Here is a 22,991-nt window from a genome sequence, read left to right on the forward strand (position 1 = left end):
TTTCTAGGATATTAAACAAAAAAGAAGGTTTCGTTTCTGGACGGTTTTTACGTCTCTGCAGTAGCAGTTTAATAGTTTTATTTGATGACATTCATTTCAGTCCGATATTTTTAAAGGTAAAAAGTATGAAAACTGTTCAAATGTTCTTTGAAGACTGCGTGGCACCAAGTTGAAGTGCATTTAATTAAATCAGACTTTCAACGTGTCAGAGGTTTTTTTTCTCTTTCTTTCTATTTTCGGTGAAGTTGTGTTGTGTTGTGTTGTGTTGTGTAAAAAGGTAAACTTACGACTTGTATAAAATGCGAGAAAGTCTCTAAATTAACTTGAGTATTTTTGAGCAAAAATTTCTCTTGGGGGTTGGAAGGCTTATGTGATCGGTGAGCGAGGGAGTTATTCATGAGCGCGTGTCACACCAATGACAGTGCGGGTTGTATCAAAGAGCGAATCAAATTGCCTGTTAGAACATAAGATGGTATCTACATTAATCTGGAGACGTGTCAAATTACTGTAGTTTGTTCAGTCAAACATTTTATGGCTTACTATTTAGCTATCTTACCATGACCGATGTAACATCGCAACCAAAACAACTTGTCAAATTAACCAAATCATTACTGTACCATGAATACTTCTATCTCCAAAACTTCACAGGAAAAAATTAACTCTTGCACGCCTTGCGTGCCTATGTTCTATCTCGCTGTCGCATTGAAGAGAAAGGTACTGAAACGGGCAAAGTAGCCAAAGGGAAAAGAACAACCCACAGCAAGACAAGTAAAGCCAGCAATTGTATCGATAAGCACAACAGCAAATCAAAGTACAGACAGCTCAGGCAGACTGTTTGAAGAGTCTTTGTGGCCCTCAGAAAGGTGTTTTTGTTTTCCTTCCTACACGGAAATGGGTCCCTCCTTCTTTCTTTGGGCTTGTTTGTTTCTTTTCCTTGATCCAAGGGTACTTTTCTGTTTTCAATTTTCCACTTGAGAGCAAGCGCAAAGGGCTTGTATTTGCAAATTTTGGTAAGTGTGCAATGTAAACAATAGAGACCTTAAGATCGAGGTTTGGCGATCTTACCACAAACGGCAAGCCTCGGTTTGCGGTTAGCAGTTTCACGTTAGCCATCTGCGCACATTTGGGACTTATGGGGGGAGTGCATAATACTCGTGGAAATTCCAGAGGGGTGGAGGGGTTATTTTTGTGTTCAAAAAATGGAAATTCCGGTGAGGAGGGGAGAGGAGCTCATGTGAAATTCTCCCCCATGGTGGGGGTATGGATATTTCCTGGATCTACATATTTCTTAATAAACAAACATGAAAATCCAAGTTCTAAATCCAACGGGAATAAATTAAGCTTACATGCAAAGTAGCTCTCCAGGGGAAATTATCAAATGCTTAATTTCCAAATACACGTATCCTAAATCAGTCAGAAAGTAGCGTGCACATTTATCAGTCAATATAGCCACAGTGCCTGATGAAATTTCTTGACATGTTGGGGGTTATTCTGCCTAATGCAATATTGAAGCTTGGGATGGCACATAAACGGCTAAGACAATGTGATTTTTGACAATTTTCGACCTATTCCCACCAACTCCTGGTTGAACACTTTCTGCACATACAAACCAATCTACACTATTTGTCTGTCTTTCTCGGTAAATTAAACTGCTGCGCTATTTCAAATGGTTTTGAACCCTCTAATCTTTTTTCTGCAATCATGTCAGACCTGTTTAATAAAGGGATTAGGTTCCATCACTTTGCAGGCAAATTACCTATGTTTACACAATGATGTGAAGTTGCGAAGTCTGGTGCAGCTGAATTTGGGAACTACGATTCAAAGTTTGCAATTTCATTGTCTAATTTGCCACATAATTGGCTACTTTGTAATCTAGTATCCAACTTCCCAACGAACTTCACAATGCGGTATGGAAAAGTAATGTGAAATCAACAGTTACTGTAAACATAGATTTGTATTTCTCCTTTCGATTTACTTGTAAGTCCCAAAGAAGTTATTTCTCCATGTTAGGAACAAAAACAAGACCTTGGAAGTTTGTAGATTTGATCTACAATGCGTCATGAATACAAGCACATTTTGAGCACACAATTTCAAGACAAAAGACTGTCTTTCTAGGACCCCCTAAGTCTTCAAAACAATTTTCTCAGAAAGTCGATTCTGATTTTTTATATTTGTTCTCAACAACAATAGAGCAATGGGAAAACCAAAAAGTCTTCAGGAAGGGTAGGAAAGTCAATTGTGCTCACATGTTTTTTTTACTGTCAGTTACAGCTGGCACAGGAATTTGGGGGTGGTTTTGACATGGCTGGTTACTGCTGGCACAGGCACCAGTGGGTTAGCAAGTCATATTTAAATAATTCTTTTGTTAATAGTTCTTTATTAAGAAGAGAACTTTAAAAGTGCAACTTTAACTGGGCCACGTAGAAGAAAGCTGACCAATCAAATAGTCTTTGAGAACAACTGATGTCAATCTTACATTGAAACATCAAACAAAGTTCTGCAACAAAATTTTCAACAGTGCTGGAAGTAAGAGTTGGTCATGGGACATTGCCTGACGAAAGTCGTGAAATTTTTGACTCACTTTATTTCATGATTGGAGGTCATGACTGAGTACCAAAATGGCGTAGCTTTTAATTGAAGGGGTGAGTGCAAAACCATGCTAAGTGACAATTTGGGTGAAAAAAAAAATTTCGCGAAAGGGCTTGAATTTTTGCATGTGGTCTTCAATGTAATAGAAAAACGTGGTCCTGTATTTTTGTCGCTGGTTTTTGCTTCGTTTATAAAGATGCCACTAGGAAAACCGAGTGGTTTTTCTGCATATGCAATATCTCGAAAACGAAGCAAAGCTTAGCGGAAAAACTACGGGACATTGTTAAACATACCTGAACAAAACTGCATGCGAAATTTGGAGCGTTTTCGACAAAGTTCACTTTTGATTAAAATACCTAGCGCCCTTTTCCCGCCGAGGTCTTCAAATAAACGAAGCCGGGCCTTTGTTATGATAAACAGAGCCGATCCTTTGTTATAATAGCCAAGCCAAGCCTTTGTTATAAGTCGAAGTCTCGCCTCAGTTTATCATAACAAAGGATCGGCCCACCGCGTCCGCAAGGACTTTGATTTCACTCAGAAAGCAGCAAAATGTCAATTTCACGCAACGTATAGGCTAAAAATGTTGATTTTAGGTCAAAAAAGGTTTAAATGTTGATTTCACATTAACGTGTGACAGCAAGGAGGTTGATTTCTCTTAGAAACGAGCAAAATGCCAATTTCACGCAACGCATAAACTCAATGATGTTGATTTCAGGTCTAAATAGGTTAAAATGTTGATTTGATGTTAACGCGTGACGGCAAGGAGGTTGATTTCACTTAGAAACCAACAAAATGTCAATTTCACGCAGCGTATAAGCTCAATGATGTTGATTTCAGGTCTAAATAGGTTAAAATGTTGATTTCACTTTAACGTGTGACGGCAAGCATGTTGGTTTCACTTAGAAACCAGCAAAATGTCAATGTCACGCAGCGCATACACTCAACGATGTTGATTTCAGGTCTAAATAGGTTAAAATGTTGATTTCACGTTAACGCATGACGGCAAGGATGTTGGTTTCACTTAGAAACCAGCAAAATGTCAATTTCACACAGCGCATAAGCTCAATGATGTTAATTTCAGGTCTAAATAGGTTAAAATGTTGATTTCACGTTAACACTTGACAGCAAGGATGTTAGTTTCACTTAGAAAACAGCAAAATGGTAATTCCACGCAACTTATAAGCTCAATGATGTTGATTTCACGTGAAAATGCGCTATAAATAGGGTTGACAGATTAACAGATTAACCCTTCTCCGCAATGTACGGGTCTCCATACATCTGCATGTCCGCTGATCCCAGAAGCTCAAAACACTACAAATCATGCCGATTTGAAATAAAATCAACGCAACCTGGATCACAGATCTATGTTACAATCGATCGCTACTTGTTGGCCATTCTTATGTTTAAACAATCTAGTTACCAGTTCGAGAAACGTCCGCAGAACGTGATCGCAATGCATGCCGGGAAGGGTCTTTACACCTCGTGCGCGGGAAAACATGGCGGTCGATACAAGACAAATTTTTGCTGCGGAGCGAGCGTAGCGAGCAAGCAGCAACATAAACAGGATTTAAGAAGAATATGTAAAAGGGGATCCAAATTCTCGAATTCATCACTTTTTACCAGAATGCATCACATTTAACCAGAATGCACTGCGCCACTTTTTACCAGAGTGCGTTGCGCCACAAACTACAGGAGGACGTCTTTTCGCGTGGATTCCAGTGAGAAAGATTAGTGGTTGTGTTTTGCTCTGATTTACCTGTAAAACGATGTGAAGGAGATTGTGCCTGCTTTCACAACTCTTGCGTTTGTTCTTAATGCATGCAGTATTTGAAAGTTTGTAAAATCTGGACGATTAATTGTGACATCTTAATTTTAAACTTAGTATGTCATTTCTTAGCAGTCTCGCCTACTTGGCCAAATTCTTACATGAAGAGAAATCGTCGCTTCTAAAGCTCGCAGAATAATTAAAACAAACGAAAACCGTAGAACACGCTAATTTCATATATGCTGCGATCTATTTCTTTTCATCCAAACATGAATTTAAGCTAAAGCTTTAGCATTTTCACACATCGCAATGGATGCGTCCTCGACACAGTCTGTCAACATTCTTGAGACATTTAATGCGTATCAATACAGAATTTATAAGTTAGATTTCTGCTCCTACAACTTCCACATCGTTCGATTTTCGAGATCTGGTAAAGGGGAGATTGATGTGTATCTTTTTATGTTCAAACATGGGTCAGATCACTATGTGCTTTTTTGTCACGATCCCTTGTCACACCTCGCCATCCATGTGTCATCATGCATGAAGTTGTAGATGAATCACTGCGTAAAATATGTCACTATCAATAGAATGTGCCGCAGCATTATTATCTTTTAGATACCCTAGTATAAGTCTAAAACCAGTTCTCGCTTTCCAAACTTTGACGCTAGCAACGCTTGGCAAATGGGCCACGACTCACCAGAGGGTATTTTTCTTGGGCAAGAACTGCTCTTGGACTTTGCTGCCTGGCTCGATCTGACTTTGAACGCTGATAACACGATTACGGTATATCAGCTGCCTTCGAAGTTTCAGAACACATTTTGATTCTTTAAAACGTGCTGATGACTTACGGGTTTATCGAGACTTTATGATGCCTCTCAACCACCAGGCAGGCATACAAGGTACTTTAAAACAATGCTTAAGATATTAGTTGACAGAGCTCTAATGCAGCACATCTCTTTTTTGTTCGATGAATTTCGTTTGACTCTCAATCGATTCACGTGTTGTGCTCATGTCACAATAACTGACGTAAACAATCTGTTCCCAGATTTCCGCTCTATATATGCTGTGAGATTTGATTTTGACTTCATACACTATAAACAGTCTGCCTGTTTGCTGTTCAACAAATAAACTCCTAAAGACATGGCTAGGAAAAGCCAAGTATTTTTGCATACGTTATAACTCGAAAACAAAGCAAAAACCAGCGGCAAAAATTCAGGGCCGTGTTTTTCTATTACATTGAAGACCACATGTAAAATTTCAAGCCCTTTTGCAAAAATTTTTTTTTTCACCCAAATCGTCACTTAGCATGGTTTTGCACTCACCCCTTCAATAAAGCTCTCTGCACGCATTGCAGGCCTATGATGAGGGACCATAAGGCTCTCTGCACACATTGCAGGCCTATGATGAGGGAGCATAATTATTGTGAAGACCTTGTTTGCAGACCATGTTTGCTTTCAAACAAGTTAAGAATCACAGATCAGATGGAACTTTGGTTTGTTTTGTTTAGTAGCCTCTCCAGACTTGGATAAAACATGAAACAAACATTGCTGCAAAATCCACCCGTATTGCATTGCTAAGTATGTGAAGCATGTGTTTGTTTGTTCTTCAAAGTGTCTGTATTTTGTTTAGATATGGTGCACCATATAACACTGAGTACAAGTTGACTGTAGAGAATTTGTCATCTCGTGCAAGCTGGCAGGTAAGAATTCCTAGATATTAAACATAGTTAGAATAACAAGGATTTTCAATACAGATCGTCATCATAATGACATAAATGTAGTGTTCAGTGTTGTTTTTCTCTCAACCATGTTTGTCATACAAACATGAAGCATGAAGCAATCTTAGATATTTTATGAAATCTATCAAAAATGTTAGTGATAGGCTTGAAAATACAGTACATGTACATGCAGAGTTAGTGTTTTGCACGTCAAGTGTTTTTGGGTAAGTACATGATTGCACTAAATAATATTTTCTGTTGGTTGTACATGTAGTAAAGATATTAACACCACATCTTTACTGTGGTACGAAATGCTTGTTCATCAACCGTGATAAGCAATAGCAGTGCTTGGAGAATATTCAAATTCCAGTTTGCCCTTTGGCAACCAACTTTCAAATTTTGCCTGCCCAGAGTACTTCCCCCCTTTCCCAAGTTTTCAAATTCATTAATCATTTCAAAAAGGAAGTGATACACTGACATGTTTCAAGTAACGGTCCAGCTAAGAACTAGGCAAAAGAATGATAGACTGCGGAAATAGAGGCACTTATTTTTTTGGTGCTTTTTACCTTAGTCAAATTAATTCCAGTAGTCCTCAAGGGCTGATGAGTATTTAAGGTGGCTCGTACCAGATTTCAGGTTTTTGACAGCTCGTAACTTTGCAAGAATAGAACAAAAAGGCAGGCCAGGGCCACTGTAATATTTTTGTAGGTTTGGATTATAATTTATACTTGACCTAAACCAGCTGTTATTTTGTCGTCAACAGTTACCATGGCAACATTCTAAAAGGATTTTCCAGACCTGATTTTTCGCTTATGTCACTCATAACTAAAAAATTAATCCGGTGACCCTGAGTTTCTTTTAATCAATAGCTTTTGGCATCTGAAAATGAAAATGCACAGCAATTTTAAAATAATTTTACAGAGCTGATTTCTTGTAAATGTGGAAAAATGACAATTTGCACAAAGTGCAAATTTCCTTCCGTATAATTTTTTATTTTTTTCTGATGTTTTCTCTCAATGATAATATGATATTAAAACAATAAAAAGAAGAGGTCACCGGGCTTGTTTTCACATAAAAGCTTTCACGAGTTCCGTTATTCCCACGCACATAGACACGCATTCAAAAATCCAGACTTTATAAGATCAGCAGTTGCGCATGAGCTGTTTTGGCTACAGCTGACTGCTTCGTCTGCCCGCGCGGGTGAGTGGGCTCCGAATAGGAGTTTTGTTTTGTTTGCTGCTAAAATGTCATTTACAGTTGTAGTTGTCGTTAAAGACAACCTCCTGGGCTTGCTCTGTAGGATTTTTGCACAAATTTTGGGTAGATTTACTATTTTTTGCAAGTCCTTTCTACGCTCCCAGTGGCTGTCACAATCGATCAAGTTGCCTTTGAAATTCAGGAAACATTGAATTCCTGAAACAATTTTTCTTAAATACACAGAATTGACTTAAGTTGTTCTAGGCAGTAAAGCCTCCTTTATATGCGAATTTCGTCTCCAACAGTACAAAAGTGACCTTGCACGAAAAAAGCTGTGCGCCGCCATATTTGTTTACGTCTTTCGGGTTTTAAATCTCGCGCCTCTATCATGCGTGTTACTCACACGTGACGCACGATGGTGATCTCCCCGCACGCAATCTACTCCCCGCGCGCTACCTTAAGCATGGATTTAAATGCAGTTTAGGTACCTAATTTGCAATTCACTTAAACAAGTTTTACTTTTTCTTTTTTTCATACATATCCATGGTCAGTTTCAAAGCTAAATTGTTCCTGTGGCCATATTCGTATTTGTGGTATTTGACTGGAACTACAATGGGTGACAAAAGAGTTGGGACACTTAACAGTAAAATTTGATTTTTGAGTGTCTTGGAAACATCCCCCTCCCCCCCTCCCCACCCCCTTAAAACAATGATGCATCCATCGCGATGTGTGAAAATCCTAAAGCTTTAGCTTAAATTCATGTTTGGATGAAAAGGGATAGATTGCACCGTACAAAATTAGCGTGTTCTACGGTTTTCGTTTGTTTTAATTATTCTACAAGCTTTAGTAGCGATGATTTCTCATCATTTAAGAATTCGGCCATGGAGGCAACTGGACAGCTAAGAAATGACATACTAAGTTTAAAAATTAATCATCCAGATTAACAAACTTTCATATGCTGCATTAAGAACAAAAGCAAGAGTTGTGAAAGTCAGGTACAACCTCCTTGCATCGTTTTACAGGAAATCAGAGCAAAACACAACCACTAATCTTTCTCATGCGAAGAATCTGCGCAAAGAGGATGACGCCTCAATGTCCTTGTGTTGTTCATGGTGCAACGCACTCTGGTAAAAAGTGGCACAGTGCACTCTGGTTAAATGCAATGCATTCTGGTAAAAAGTGATGAATTCAAGAATTCGTACCCCCTTCTACATGTTCTTCTGAAATCCTGATTATGTTGCTCGCTCGCTACACTTACTCCGCAACAAAAATGTAGGCAGACAAAGTCAAAAATACTCAATGAAAATGTAGACAAACAAAGTCAAAATACTAATGCTTAAGTAAACATCTTAACTTGGCAAAAGTCAGAGGCTCAAAGTAGAGTTTGGATTGTTCAGAATAATCTTCACAATGTTGAAACTTAAACAAAAGGAACTTACACTAAACTTGGGAAATTTTGCAGCTAAATTGAAACCGCACATGTCATCTTATATAAGTACGGCTTTGTGTACATAGAGATTTCGTTCATGACAGCTCAATAGGAATTAGATAGGACTAGCGCCTGCGCTATGCTATGATTAAGGTTACTGTATACCTTTTGATATCCCTTGTGTTCAAATGATGTAGCACGTTTGGTGTAAACTGAAGATACCCCAGCCTTATATCAAATTAAAGCTTATAGAGCTGGCTATCAAACTATACCAAGAATTGTGAAATAGGTCTTTAGGTCCTCTAAATGTGAGCATCCTAATCCAGGGCTCCAGGCTGGGACCATTTTGGTCGGTTTTTAAATGTTACGAACAGGTCACCAATTTGGTGACTAGTGCGGTACAAAGGCCTGACCACTCAACAAGTGTTTTTGGGGGGGTAAAATCACTGAGCCAAAGAAATTCAACCACAACTGTTGCATGTTTGTCTTCCTTACCCGTTTTGTTTTTCTTTTATTTACTTTCCTGAACAGTAGTTAAGACTGTTCAGCCAATAAAAAACAGTTGCAAACGAAAACCAATAGCCTCTGGATGTTCTTCAAACGATTTCAATGCGGGTTTGTCATGATCAGCAGTATTAACTTCTTGTTAAATGACAGGAAGTGTCCTTCTTTGATAATGCGTAGATTTTGGTGACCAAATTTTACGTGGTGGTGACCATTTTACAGAAGAAGGTCACCAAAAGGCGATTTCTGAAAACCTTGAGCTTGGAGTGCTGTTAAATCACCTTTTGAATGTTATGAATGAATTGATTAATTAAAAATTAATAGTTCACACCTTTTAATTGATTTGCAGTTAGTCTGCCTAGTTCTTAGCAGGTCCTTAATATAATAAACCTGTCTTCTTTTCATGTAAAATTTCCACAGTTTTGATGCATTGAAATTGAGTTTGGTTTTATAAAGTGAAACTGACAAATGTTTGCAGAAAATTGCTGAAATGTTAGGACAAAAGTGGTTGAAATCTAACAAATTGAGGAAAATGTTGTGGAAAGAAATTTGGTCACCCGGGCAGATTTTTCTCCATGCTAAGTAAAATGTTCTGCTCTTCAAATACATTAGTCAAAACTTGGATTTTCTTTGTTAAATATACTAACTTGTCAATGGAATCAGACTATTTTAATACAAAAACTAGCAAAACCAGAAACTAACAACGTTTCATCATCCTTGTGACAGCAAAATTGTCAAGTTCAAATGACATTATTCAGTGCAATGAAGTACTTAGAAAATAATAGCCCAAGAGTTAAAAATGCAGTGAAATATTTATGAATGTGTTATAGGTGTAAAAACATTGTACGTAGTGCTTTAGTCTACGGGGAAGGTTTTTTCTGGATAGAGTCTGAGCTTTCTTTCCAAAATTTTTTTTGCTTGACACTATTAAAGTTCACTGTTTACATATGTTTGATTCATCCCACACTGTCGCAAGAAAAAATAAAGTGCCACTAAATTCAGTAGAAATAATTCAAACAGTGTAGCATAGAATCTATAAACAGCACTAGTGAGTTAGTGTCTGTCTCAAAATCCAATTTAACTGCGATTCATTTCCATTCAACTCGATGGAATATTTTTTCATCCATTATAAGTTGTATTTGAATTATTTGTAATCTTTGGTCCCATATATAGGTTGTTGGGAAGCCATTCATCGATTTTTGCATTATTTTTAAGTTTGTTCGCTTTGTAGTGTTTTATACTGACAAATCACTGCCATTTTAGTTTCTAAAGTTGTGAAATTTAAAAGGGTGCATGTTTCAGTGGCACTGATGTATTTAAAGCTGTCAATTTTCAGCACTCATAGAAATCCAAAAAAAGCCATTTTGATGTGAATGCAAGTCACACAATCAGTCAGTCTTTTGCTATAACTTGTAATTTTTGTCAAGCTACATCCAAACCCTTGATTACCCATGTGCCTAAAATTTAGTCTTTTGTTTCATTAATAATTGATAAATGTAATTGGCAGATGGCTTGGGCTCTTGCCTGTCAGGTAAGCAAGCAGAGAAAGTTACTTGCTGGACTGGAAAATCTACTTGTGCCGGTTGACTGGTTGCTTTTTTCTTTATCAAGCCCTGAACAGCTGTTTATTAATTATGTGGCATTTTAAATAGAGAATTGAAGGATTTCATGCAAAAAGGGCGTACATGTATATCCCTCTTTAGGTGATATACACCCTTTTTTGCACGGAACCCTTCAACTGAGAATGTCATTAAAGTAAAAAAGTTAGTATTAGACAACAAATCAATGATTACCCTGTAAATGGTCAGATAAATATTACTTAATGTTTGAGTTGTGACTGATATTTTTCCTTCATGCAGTCCTGCATACATGTGTTTTATCATCTACAATCATTTGCATGAAAAAAGTCTCAACAACCTTTTGATTACAACTTTATATGAACACAACTTTGTGCATGCAAATTTGACTGAACAAACTCCGTTGTTTGAAATGATTACAGGAACTTTGGCTCTATTAAGTAACCTCCTTCCTTCCATTTCTTTTATCTTTAGCTACAGTAGTGGTAAGGTACTTTATGGGAGCTTGGTTTAGGCAGAAATCAATTCCTGATCTCTAACCTGGTCTGTGCGTAAAAAGGGGAAAAATTAATGGCCTTGGCATAAAATATGACACTTGGCTTGCCACCTTAAGATTGTGTAGATCATTCGATTCCTGGTATGGTTACTTGGTCAGTGGCCCTGTATACTCTTGGCTGCACTTTTGGCCCATTCATCGATATCTGTTTTACAAGCTGAGATGAGATTCTGTATGGCATGAAGGCCTTGGTTATCAACTGGGTTAAGTTTGAAGTTCTTGGTCTAAATAGGTAGTTTTGCGAAGGTAAGGTATATGTCTATGTGCTCTAAGGATAGATTTACGTCCTCTTTGTTTGGCTTTGGGGATGTGTAATGTTTACAGTACATATCATTTACCATTTTATATTCATTAGTATGCATTTGATAAACATATGAAGTGAATGAAGATTGCACGTACGCAAATAACTAGAATCAGTAACGTAGTATAAGATGGTAACAGGGCTCGACACTAAGTTTTCAACTTACTAGCCTAGTGGCTAGTGACAACTTAGATGACGTTGGCTAGTTCCAATAACAGGAGAAAGTACGATTGCCGAATTTTTCCGCTTTGCCGCTAGAAGTTTTAAACTTACAGCTTCTTCAGTGGGTCGTAATTTTCAGAACTCTGGTCTTTGCCTTTTTCGTTTTTACCGCCGTTAAGAAACCCTCCTATATCCATTACGGAATTTTGAGAAAAACAAAACAATGAGATTTTGCATCTGAAACCGTCTGACAAGTAGTCAGCACCCCTTGTGTCACGCTTGACTGGTAACATTAAAAACAGCGGACCAATTTATCATCTCAATGAATTGTGCCAATTTTACTTTTGTTCAATGGCCTGGTGTTTTCCATCAAATCTCTCGCCGACAGATCATGAAGAAAAATCTAGTGATTTTCCCGAAAAGACTTTCAGGACTCTGTTTTTCTTTGAGACTTCTTGGGAAAATATCATTGTAAAAACTCTCGAGGCTTCTTCACAGACAGGTGCCGTAGAAATGTTTCAAAAGCAAGACAACTATCTGAACAACACTGCAAACTGTCGTTGGCGAAATTCAATTGCAAGAAGTGGCTGATTTAAATGTTGAAGGAAATAATCTTTCTCGTGTAATTATTTCTGTAGTGGTACGTTTTGTCAGTGTGTATACAGTGACAAATCATCCATGGTATGTTATGCTAAATGAAATGTTATCCCTTAACAGTTCCGCACAAGTTTGCGCATGATTTTATCAGGAAGCTCATGTTTTTGATCTAATTTTGTAACAAAAAAGAACATTGATGCGTGCTTTCAGAAAATGCTGTCTTGGTTGTCAAATATTTCTTTCAACATAATAACATGTTCAGTTACCCGTTTACGTACCACACACACAGCGAAAAGTAAACACGTAAATTTTCATATGTGCTGAACAGCACGTGCCCAGTAACATGATACGTCCACAATAAAATTCTGGCCTTGTTTTCGAGGAAAGTGTTTATGTTTGTCTTCCTCAAGGAAGACAGAAACTAGTTTGGGCAATTTTATTTTGTCTACTAGCCAAAAAGGATATTGGAAATCGAAAACCTATTAGCTAAAACTAAAATTCTACTAGTGTGTGGCTAGTTGGCTACCAGTAGTGTCGAGCCCTGAGTTTATACCTGTGGAGGTGGTGTGGCCGAGTGGTTAAGGGTGCTGGATTTGAAATCTGGAGGTCCCTGGTTCAAATCCTCCCTACCGCTATGTGGATTTGTTCTTGGTAGTCCCGAGTTCAACTCCTCGACCGCGTTGAGTAAATAGCCAACTGGTCAGCCTCCCACCAATTGGGATTCTTAATAGTTTATGCTTTGTTTGTTTTGTTTATTTATTAACAGTGTCACCCAATTAGCACAAGAGTGCTAAATACATTTGACACTTAAATAACGTTGTTGTTGTTGTTGTTGTTATTATTATTATTATTATTATATTGTTTATCAGTATCATTCTCATTTTCATTATTATTATTATGTACTAAAAATGTCAAAGTTTTACATTTCAGTAAGCATGTTCAACAGGTCTTCAAAACTCGATCTTTCAAAAACAAGCAATTTCAATGAGAAGTGTGGAAGAAATCTACATTCTTCATGGACAAGAATGTAAATGTTTTTTGAACAGACCCCAGTTTTAAACTCTGCCACATTTCTTGTCACCTCCAGTGGATGTTACTTTAGGTTCATGTGGACTACAAGTGTGGCTTAATTCTGTGTTCTTCTCTTTGAGGGTTGAGGTTTTGAACGTCACTTCTGACATGTTGTACAGTGTACCTTTGAAAAAACACTAGACCCAAAATGATTGGCTCTATTTTTTAACTTTTTCACACTTGCACATACTTTTTTTGTTTTACCTGGTTGCCAAGATTGCTGTCATATTATTTAGCAACATATCAGTTACAAATAGAAAAAACAGCTTCTATAGCTAGATTCCAGCCAGCAGTTGTAAAGTACGCTTAATAGTTTTTCACAGCTATTTTTACATCGAGGATAATTACATAATTTTCGTGTGTAATTGAGACAAACTGCATTTCATCTTTAAAAAGCTAAGCTGATTATTTTGAGTGTTAATAATTGTACTTTTTGACCCCCAAGAATATTGCTTTGCAGGATCTGAAAGATTACATGCGCCAGGCAGGGGAGGTGACTTTTACCCAATGCCACAGAGATAGAATAGGAGAAGGGTGGGTGTCATTCATGTTTTTTGACAACCTCCTCTCAAACAAGAACACTTTCCACCACACATTTATTAATAGGAGATATGTCCAATTTATTTTTATTTTATTATATTTTATTTTATTTTACTTATTTACTAATAAAAAATTCTGTCAAAATCTTGAGTAGTTACAGTAGAATACTAATCCATTTACAATTGTAATTTTACACTGTTTATATTAGTTAAAGACTATCAATATACTGTTTTACATGCGAGAATCCAAATTCTCAAATACACGCTTGATTTGCTTCTTGAATTTAATAATAAAAATTATTTGGAAACATTTTACATAATGTTGTCATGTACATGAAACACAGGCGCCTTTTTTATGGTTGAAATGAAATACTGTTTATTTAGTTTTATATCTATCTGTTATAACATTTCAGGGTTGTCGAATTCGCCTCCCTTAATGACATGCAAAGAGCAATTAAACGTCTCGATGGCACTGAGCTGTTAGGGAAGCGTATAAGGCTTTCTGAGGTTTGTTTGCTGTATACATGTAGCGTAGAGTAAACAAAACATGATAAGCTATTAATAGGAATTGGCAGTGGCAGTGCCATTGTACGCTTAACTTTAAGCATGAGCCGCCACAGCTCTTGGTGTCCCGTCGTTTCGATACAAACTCCTTTCAATACAAGTCGTTTTGATACAAACTGAGGTGAATACGACACAAAACTTTAAGAAACCCGGCAGTCTGAAATCGGGCTTGTTTCAGAGAAGTTCAGCGTATTCAGTTAGCGAAAAAAGTTCTGAGATCTCCAAACAGACAAGATTTTTCTCCTTCTGGGATGACATTCTTTCGTTTGATCGCTGTTGTATGCGATGCGAAGATGAAAAGACTTCCATTGGGATATTACTTCTTGTTTACTTTTGCTACGAAACGACGTCAGTTTGTATCGAATTAACTTTAAAGTGCCACTAACCCCAAAAAATTTTTTTCCTTTAATAAAATCTACTAGTTTCCCTGATTACTTCAGCGAAAAAATTATCTCGATTGATAAAATCCCTGCGTTTCTGCAAGCGTTTAAACATGTAATTTCTATGTTCACGACCGCGCAAAGTGGGATCTGGGTCGGGCTACTAGTGACGTCACTTCGGGAACCGGGCTAAAACACTCAAGAGGCTTTTGACTGAGCTTCGAGGGCAGTCAGAACACTTTCAGGGTTTTTGTGATTCATATTTTATCAAAACTGGACAAGAACATTAAGTGAAAGAACTGTATCATCTAGCATTACAATTCGGAGTCTAGCTACGATTTGGACGGCTGCGAAGTACATTTTTTTTTTCCTTTTCGAAGTGCGGGTCGCCAGTCGAGATCGCCGCGTTGTATAATTATATTAAGGCCGGGATCGACAATTTGCCGGTCCATTTGGTTATAAAGGTACAAACAATGACTGAAGAGTTAGCTTACAGCTCTTAAAGGGTTATAAAGATGTCAATGAACACGAAGAGTTGGTAATTTGACTTTACAGAACGTGCAAATTTCGGAGTGACGAAACACTTTTACATTCAAATATTAATTTCCCCCGAAATACAAGTTAAAATGCGATGCAGTCGTAATCCACTCCTGCCTACTTCTCCAGATCATTGATTGCAAATAGTTTTAACATAAGAGATAAGCAGAGATGTCGGCAAACAATATTCGAAGGTGAGGTAACTTTTCGCTTCGTTATTGTCGCCCGACCGTAGAATATGCACATTCAATTACTGTGTACGAACACGAGCTACACAAATGTGCATATTCCGTACTAGTGAAATCATGGAAAATCCTTCGACAAGATCTTGAAAAGAGGTTCAGTATTCTTTCAGTTAAATGAATACATTTCTACTTCACTGTTATTTTGAATGAAATGTCCATTTTACGCACGCTAATAACATGGGAGTCCTCGACTTCTTAGTTTGCGTTTCGGTTGACTGATAAGCGCATTCTTCTTTCAGCACAACAATCTCCGTCGGTAGCTATAGGGTCGAATCTTAATCGTTTGTTTCACTTTCCTCGTATATTTATAAATGCTTGATCCATTCTAAGTTTGTAATTTAGATGTATTTCGTTCCTCGAAGACGAAACTCCAAGAGCAAAACAATTTTGTATTCGGAATGGCCATTGAGAAACACGGCCAGATTACAGGCGACCTCCGGCGTGCGTGTGTTTTCATTAAAATCCACAAATACATAGCTAATTCACCAGTTCGAAGTCTCAACAATCTTCTTCGCGTCGTTGTAGAACGTGAATTTAGTTTACTATTCGTTTAGACAAGTCAAGTCTCTATTTCAAAACGCTATGCGTTTAATTTACCGTGTAATTTCGTCATCTATAGTTTCGTCTGGGACTCGCGTCGGAGGATCGTTTGCGCTCGAAATAGTCAGATGGCTCGCAGCTTATCCCAAATTCGTGTCTTATGCAGTACCTTGACAATTTCAAGCTTTCCACTAGAGATAGAGAAGAATATACAGGCCATGAAAATCTCTAGGTTTTTACAGTAGCGGCTTCGCACATATCAGCCCACTTCTTTGGTCTTTTTCTCGTTTCTGGCAGAGTTTCATCGAGATAGAGGTATTGAATGAAGAGGAGTACTCTATTCTACGCATCCTGTATTACTACAGCCTCCAACAACATATCTTCCTTGCATTCTGCAGCGATTTTGACACACACTATCGCATGTTCGCATACATTCTTCTCAGAAACAAAATATTGTTATTCCCGAAGTGACGTCAAAAGCCAACTCGTCCCATTCTCCGCTATTCCTCGGTCGTGAACATGGAAAAGGGCAAAACTTTAAAAATTCAGAAAATTAACGAAAATAGCTAAAACGATAATTTTTTCGCAGTGGTGATAAGGAGAAAAAAGAAATTCCTATGAGCGAAAAAAAATTTTTGGGGTTAGTGGCACTTTAACACTGAAGAACTAGTAACCAACTCAACACGCTTATGACTCTAGGTCCATGCGATCACTGTGCCACCATCCCTGCTCCCTTTCATATCAAAGATGTTTCCTGGGATATGCTGTTGCTGCTGAAGGAGTTAGTAAAATTATTTTCTGTTCTATTCCACAGAGAAACCGGCCTAGAAGGTCATCTCGTTCACTATCACCTCGACGTCGTGCAAGGTAGATATTCAATTATACCTTGAAAGGGGTTAAGGACGGTGCCTACTTTTGTTAGTGCGCACACGTTCTGCGCATCACGCAAGGCAGGTTTAAGCGCCACGCGCGCGCTGGGGTTGATACTGACGCAATCAACTACGCTACCAAGTACACGACTAAAATGAAAGCAAAATTTTCCCACTGTGACCAAATCAAGTTTAATGAACCTGTACTTAAGGTGGCTCCCTATAGTTTTACGATCGCACGCGCGCTGAGGACGAAAGCTCAAGTAATCTGCGCGCGCTCGAAGGAAAACGTCAATGTTTTTGGATATTTTCTGACGTCAACATGAGCACAAAAAGCAAAACTGACAGTGAATTTTCTCGCGTTTCCTTCAGTGAAATTCCGTAAAATTTGGCAGATTGGTAGTAAATATTTTACTTTAGTCGGAGCTCGTCTTTCAGGGAAATCTATAAGACCAGAGTTTTTGCAGCGGTAAAAGACACAAATTTGAAAAAATCGAAAGAACTGCCTTTACAAACCCTACTTTTTTCGTGTTTAACATTCGTATCCCGCTGGAAGCGATATGTTGTAAAAATTTTGGAAGATTTCACCGAAGAAAATTAAAGAAAATCACAAATAAAGCCACACAAACAGTAAAAAACACGTTTGTTTGGGCATTTATGATTAAAGACTAAAGCCCAAAATTTTAACAGAGATGATAGCAAAACACTATTTAATCATTCGTTATCACATGTAATAAGTTTCAAAGGACTGGGTGTGAAAGCGAATACAAAAACAGCATTCAAAACATAACACTTGTGCGGGCAACGCCATAAATGATTACCCTATGGAGCCACCTTAAACCGGGAACACCAGAATAGCAGCATGTCGCTAACCACTAACTGTTAACGTCTTCCAGCTGAAAAACTAGCTGTTATCTGTCGAAAATTATACCGAAATCCAATTGTAAACATGTAACTGCAGATGGCATAGTGAGCGCGCATAACAAGTTCGAGATAAGCAAATGTTTTACTTACTGGGGAGGTGACAGGAAAATATGTAACCGTAAAAGTTTTCAGAAAAGATCAATAACTTCAAAGAACGCGTGGCTACCCCTACATTTTATGTCATGAAATGCAGGTGGCAAGCCTATTCAACACATGATTAGTTTCTGGTTTTGAGCAAAAGGTATTTAGACTGTATTTTAGCTAACCAGAGGAAGGCTGTCAGAGACCCTAAAAGCGCCGTTGCAACGATTTTGTTATTAAAAACATACGAAAAATGGTTTTTATGTTACCATTAACCATGTAGTTTTAAGATTTGTATAAATGTGTTTGCTTTTCTGTCTGCAAAGGGGAATTCTAAGGAAATCTGTGAAGAAATATCCTTTCCTTCTCTTTTCAGAAAAATGCTGATGTCAGCATTGTTGAGATTTTAAGGCTAACCATCTCGAAAAAATGCATGGCTACCCCTATTTTTCTTCGGGGATTCCAGTAGCCCTTGCAAAGATCTACTTTTTCCGCGTGGTCCTAACCTGGCGCAAAAACCTTTGTATTTAGTAGGCACCGTCCTTAAATGGGATGTATATATTATTTGAATAGCATCCTCCAGTTGTTTTGGATAAATTTCATTGTAATTGGGTTGTCCACCAAAGTTATCCACAGCAGTTACCAAGGAAACTACACCCAAAGGCTTGAAATGCAGGTTATCTTCAACTAGTACAATTTTTACCAGATAACATCCACATTACGGGCGTAACTTTTAGTACATGTAGTATTGGTTACCGGTCGATTAGCCCCTAGCCGTTTAGCCCACCAACCAGAAGTCGATTAGCCCCTATTCACCGTAGTAGTAGTCGTAGTCATTGATAGTCGTTGGCGTGCTGGTCACCTAACCCTGTCCCACTCTTCTTAATTTTTACATTCCTCGGAGTGTGTAGCAGTCTATATCTGACCACTATTTATCGGTTTTTAAAGCAGATCCAGATCTCGCTCACCAAGGAGGTCACACTCGCCCGCCGCCAGAGGACGCCACTCGCGCTCGCCATTAAACCAGCGAGGCCGCTCCCTATCACCACGTCCAGGTGGCAGTCCGGGACGACGACTCTACTCTAACTAGTAACTGTATTACAAAATAAGCATACCTACATACATGAATTGTTGCAGGTAACATAGGCAGACGCGTACAGCAGTTTTGTTATTTCCCGAGTTTTTCACAATAACGTGTAAGGTAACCTGAGTCGAGTTTGCTATTAACTTACTACTCGTACGAATATTTTGTTTGCGATTAGTTTTATTTTCCCTTGTGGAGCCTTTTAGCATTTTAGAGTTAATGTTTATGTCTACCCTATTAAACATGACACTTGGCAGTTGTTTTTGCTAGTTTGTGTGTTTACCCTTTCTATCATTGACAAGCCCGTTGCTTACCGCTTTAAACTACTTGAAATTCAAGAACGTTTCTCAGAACAAACATTTGGTAGCCAGTCGTTTCGTGCGATAGCCAGTTTGTCTAGACTAAAAGTCCCTTTGCCCGAAAAAGTTCAAAGAAGGTTGTGTTAATATTTCTTTCCTTAACCTAAACGAGTGCAAAAGACAACATTGTGGGCATAGTGAAACAAATGAAGACATGATTAATCATCGCAGTTATGCACACAACTTAAGCAGTTGTGAAATTAAAGCCCTGAAGAAAATTCTAGCCTGAACGGGATTCGATGTTTGGTGGTGTTTTCTTTGTATCCAAGTCTCTTTTGGGAATTGAAAGACAAAGGAAACTTAAAAAATTGCAATTTTGACCCGAAAGCCTCGGATCGATGTTACAATATTTTAAAATATATCGAACGTGGCCAATTGGTTTTGGTTTTGAGGTTTACTCGCGTGTTATGGCGTTATGGCTAGGTGACCATTTCCGGTCCGCGATCATTTATGGTACAATCTGGGGATCATTCCGGTCCTGGGATCATTTGCGATACAATTTGGGGTTCATTTGCGGGGCCGTACAGACCTTTGCGATACCGGTGAAGTGCTCTGCCAACTGAGCTATCAAGTCATCTGGGAGCGAGTCAGTATGTGAGTCCGTAATATACCCGTAGATGATGAAGAATAGAAACTGATATATGAAAGATCATATATTTGAACTGCGGAGAAAGATATGAAGACGTGATGATCATCGCAGTCACACAGTGATTGATCATCCACACAACTTAAGCAGTTGTGAAATTAAAGCCTGAAAAAAAATTCAGGCCTGAACGGAATTCGAACCCATGACCTCTGCGATACCGGTGCAGTGCTCTGCCAACTGAGCTAAGTTGTGCTTTCAAAAGTTGTGTGCATAACTCCGATGATCAATCATGTCTTCATATCTTTCTCCGCAGTTCAAATATATGATCTTTCGTATATTCATTTGTATAGTGAAACAAAATTGCTCAAAACATGCCTATATCTCGTTCTTCCTCGTTCCAACGCAGAGCCAACAGTACCGACCGACCGTCAGTGTCTCACCAGACATGAAAACCAGATTGCATGAGGTTGCGGATGTTGTGCATTTCTCTTCGAATGCCCTTACTTGTCTAGTTCCGAGGCCTCAATATTTCGGCGCGGTCAATCGTTCTCGTTCGCATGGTCCGTTCGTTTCGGACCTGGGAGAAAGCCGTTGGAAGTAGGCAATTTTCTTACCACAAAAGCTACGGACAAACTTCGAAAGACTGCTGTAAAAAATTATTTATCTAAACGTCAGACAAATTGAAATTCAGCAGTAAAGAGCCTCGAGTGCGGAGTACTGAAGTTCGAAATACTCGACGAACTCTCCAATGATCAAACGCTCCAGATGATTCACTGCGAGGAAAACTCTGCGTTTTTGTCAATGGTTCCTTAGAGTTGTATCTGTGACGTTATCAGTTAAATTACTCTTCAGATTCTCATCCAACGAAAGTTGCGGACGAACTTCTAAACACTGCTGTGACAAATTCTTTATCAGTAAAACAAATTCTGCCGTAAAGAGCTTCGAGTGCTGCCGTGAGTAACCGAGATTCCAAATACTTGAAAACGGCTCCACATTTTTTTCAAAGAAAGGAGATGGTTAGGAAAACTCTGCGTTTTGGTCAATGGATTTTTAAAATTGGAAAAAGTAAACCAAAAAATTAAGGGAAAAAAAAGAAGAAAGTAAAAATAGTTATCGTGCCCTTCCAAGACTTAAACCAGCTACCTCTTGGTTAGGAACTAGATGCGCAAACCGTGACATAGTTCTTTCAAGTTTTGCTCCCTCTGTGAAGATAAAGAGTGAGAGAAGTTTGTCATCATCAACGCCGACAGAAGCATCCTTGAACGGGTCCTTTCGAAACAAGTCGTATCAATACAAATCGAAGTCGATTTGATACACACCAGGATAAGGATTAGGCTATTAATTTATTAACTTTATTTTTTGAGGGTCCCACTGATAACCGCCGTGGCGAGTTGGGTTCCCTCGTTAAATATTATTTTTGTAATACCAAGGCTTCTTAGCAGTGCAAAGTATGATATTGCTTTCATAAACCACACGATGTGTTTGAAATTCATATTACAGTCGAACCTCCGGTTGCGACCACCTCTTCTCGGCGACCAGTTTTCCAAAATACCAAAAGTTTCCAAATCAAATCACTCATTTGGAACCTCTCTGTAAGCGACCACCTCTGGTAAGCGACCTAAAAGTTTGACATTTTCTTTTGTTATTAACCTCCCGTAAGCGACCACTTGACAGATAATAGAGCGAAAATTGGATAAGGTGTTTTGTCATATGACCCGTACGGCCCCGCGCGCAATTTCCTTGGAAAACCATGAGAAAAAAGGTCCCATATGAGGGTCGTACGCGTCGAAGTGATAGGGCCGGAAAAACCTGTACGGCCCTACTGGAAATGCATACGGCCCTACTAGAAACTCGATGCGAGTTAATGACAAAACAATTTTGTCGCTGCAAAAGTTTGTTCTCTTCAAAATGAGTGATGAAAGTGAACATTCTGAGAGCGAAGTTTACTATCCAGGCGAACTGTCCGATGCAGAACTACTTCAGTCTCCAACTCACTCCGAAAGCACAGAAAGAAAGTCAACAGTCCTCACAACTGAAGAAGTTCACAACTTTCTCAGAAGCCAACAACAAGCAAACAGGTGGTCAAGAAAACAACTTTTCCGGATGAATTGTTCGATAATTAACCTTCGGAATAAGCAAACAGTCTTAAGGCGAAACTTCTTTCAGTGGAAAGCATCAAAGAATTCATCGTGGGTCAAAAGCAAGAAAACTGGCAAGTCGCGAAGAAAACAAAGTACGATATCAATTTTTTCTTCGAGTGTCCAGAGTTGGGAGAAGAGAAATCACTAACATACCTCGTGTACAGTAGAATGCAGTTTCTACAGCAGTGTTGTTTGAAGAGAAAAAACTGAGTACGAACACAAGTTCATTACGGTACAGTTCATCCAGAAAATAAAACTCGCTTGAATTTCCACTACACAGCAAAGCCAGCAAAGTCAGCAAACCCAGGTACTGTTTGCGGGAGCTAAGATCAGTGTCATTAATATTCAGTTGGTGGTTCTCCCTTGTTCAAGAGAATCCAAGAGGTCGACAAATAGCTTGAAACGACGCCGAAATTTTCTTGAGTCTTCAGACAAAGAAAATTTGTGAACGATTTCAGTGAAGCGTGAAGCAAACTTTTTGTCACTCGCTAAGTTTTTGATGGTTTTGACATATTTTTGACAGCTTTATGTCAACTTTCTGGTGGCCTTTTAGCATGAATTGTAATTGTAGACTTACATTGAAAAACAAATGAGAAAATGAGTCGTGTTTTTCGATGAATTGTGCGTTTCTTGTTCGACGCGAAGAAATAAATGACACTGAGTTTTTAAAAGTAGAA

General features: G+C 38.5%; 1 protein-coding gene across 2 annotated transcripts in view; it reads left to right on the forward strand.

Moving 5' to 3' along the window:
• Nucleotides 1-19,484, forward strand: part of LOC110057959 (serine/arginine-rich splicing factor 6-like) — a 32,357-nt gene extending 12,873 nt beyond the window's left edge. Inside the window, exons 4-8 of one of the 2 annotated variants that reach the window (XM_089283804.1) lie at nt 5,984-6,053; nt 13,926-13,999; nt 14,418-14,511; nt 17,085-17,137; nt 19,093-19,484. In XM_089283804.1, coding sequence (XP_089139930.1) covers nt 5,984-6,053; nt 13,926-13,999; nt 14,418-14,511; nt 17,085-17,137; nt 19,093-19,234 — 433 coding nt within the window. In that variant the 3' untranslated portion in view covers nt 19,235-19,484. The remainder of the gene's footprint in view (nt 1-5,983; nt 6,054-13,925; nt 14,000-14,417; nt 14,512-17,084; nt 17,138-19,092) is intronic. The other variant, XM_089283805.1, reaches the window with a different exon arrangement.
• The last annotated feature ends 3,507 nt before the right edge of the window (nt 19,485-22,991 follow it).

Source organism: Orbicella faveolata, unplaced genomic scaffold, assembly GCF_042242905.1.
Source record: "Orbicella faveolata isolate gen_17 unplaced genomic scaffold, um_ofav_v1 contig_12, whole genome shotgun sequence".
Taxonomy (NCBI): Eukaryota; Metazoa; Cnidaria; class Anthozoa; order Scleractinia; family Merulinidae; genus Orbicella; species Orbicella faveolata.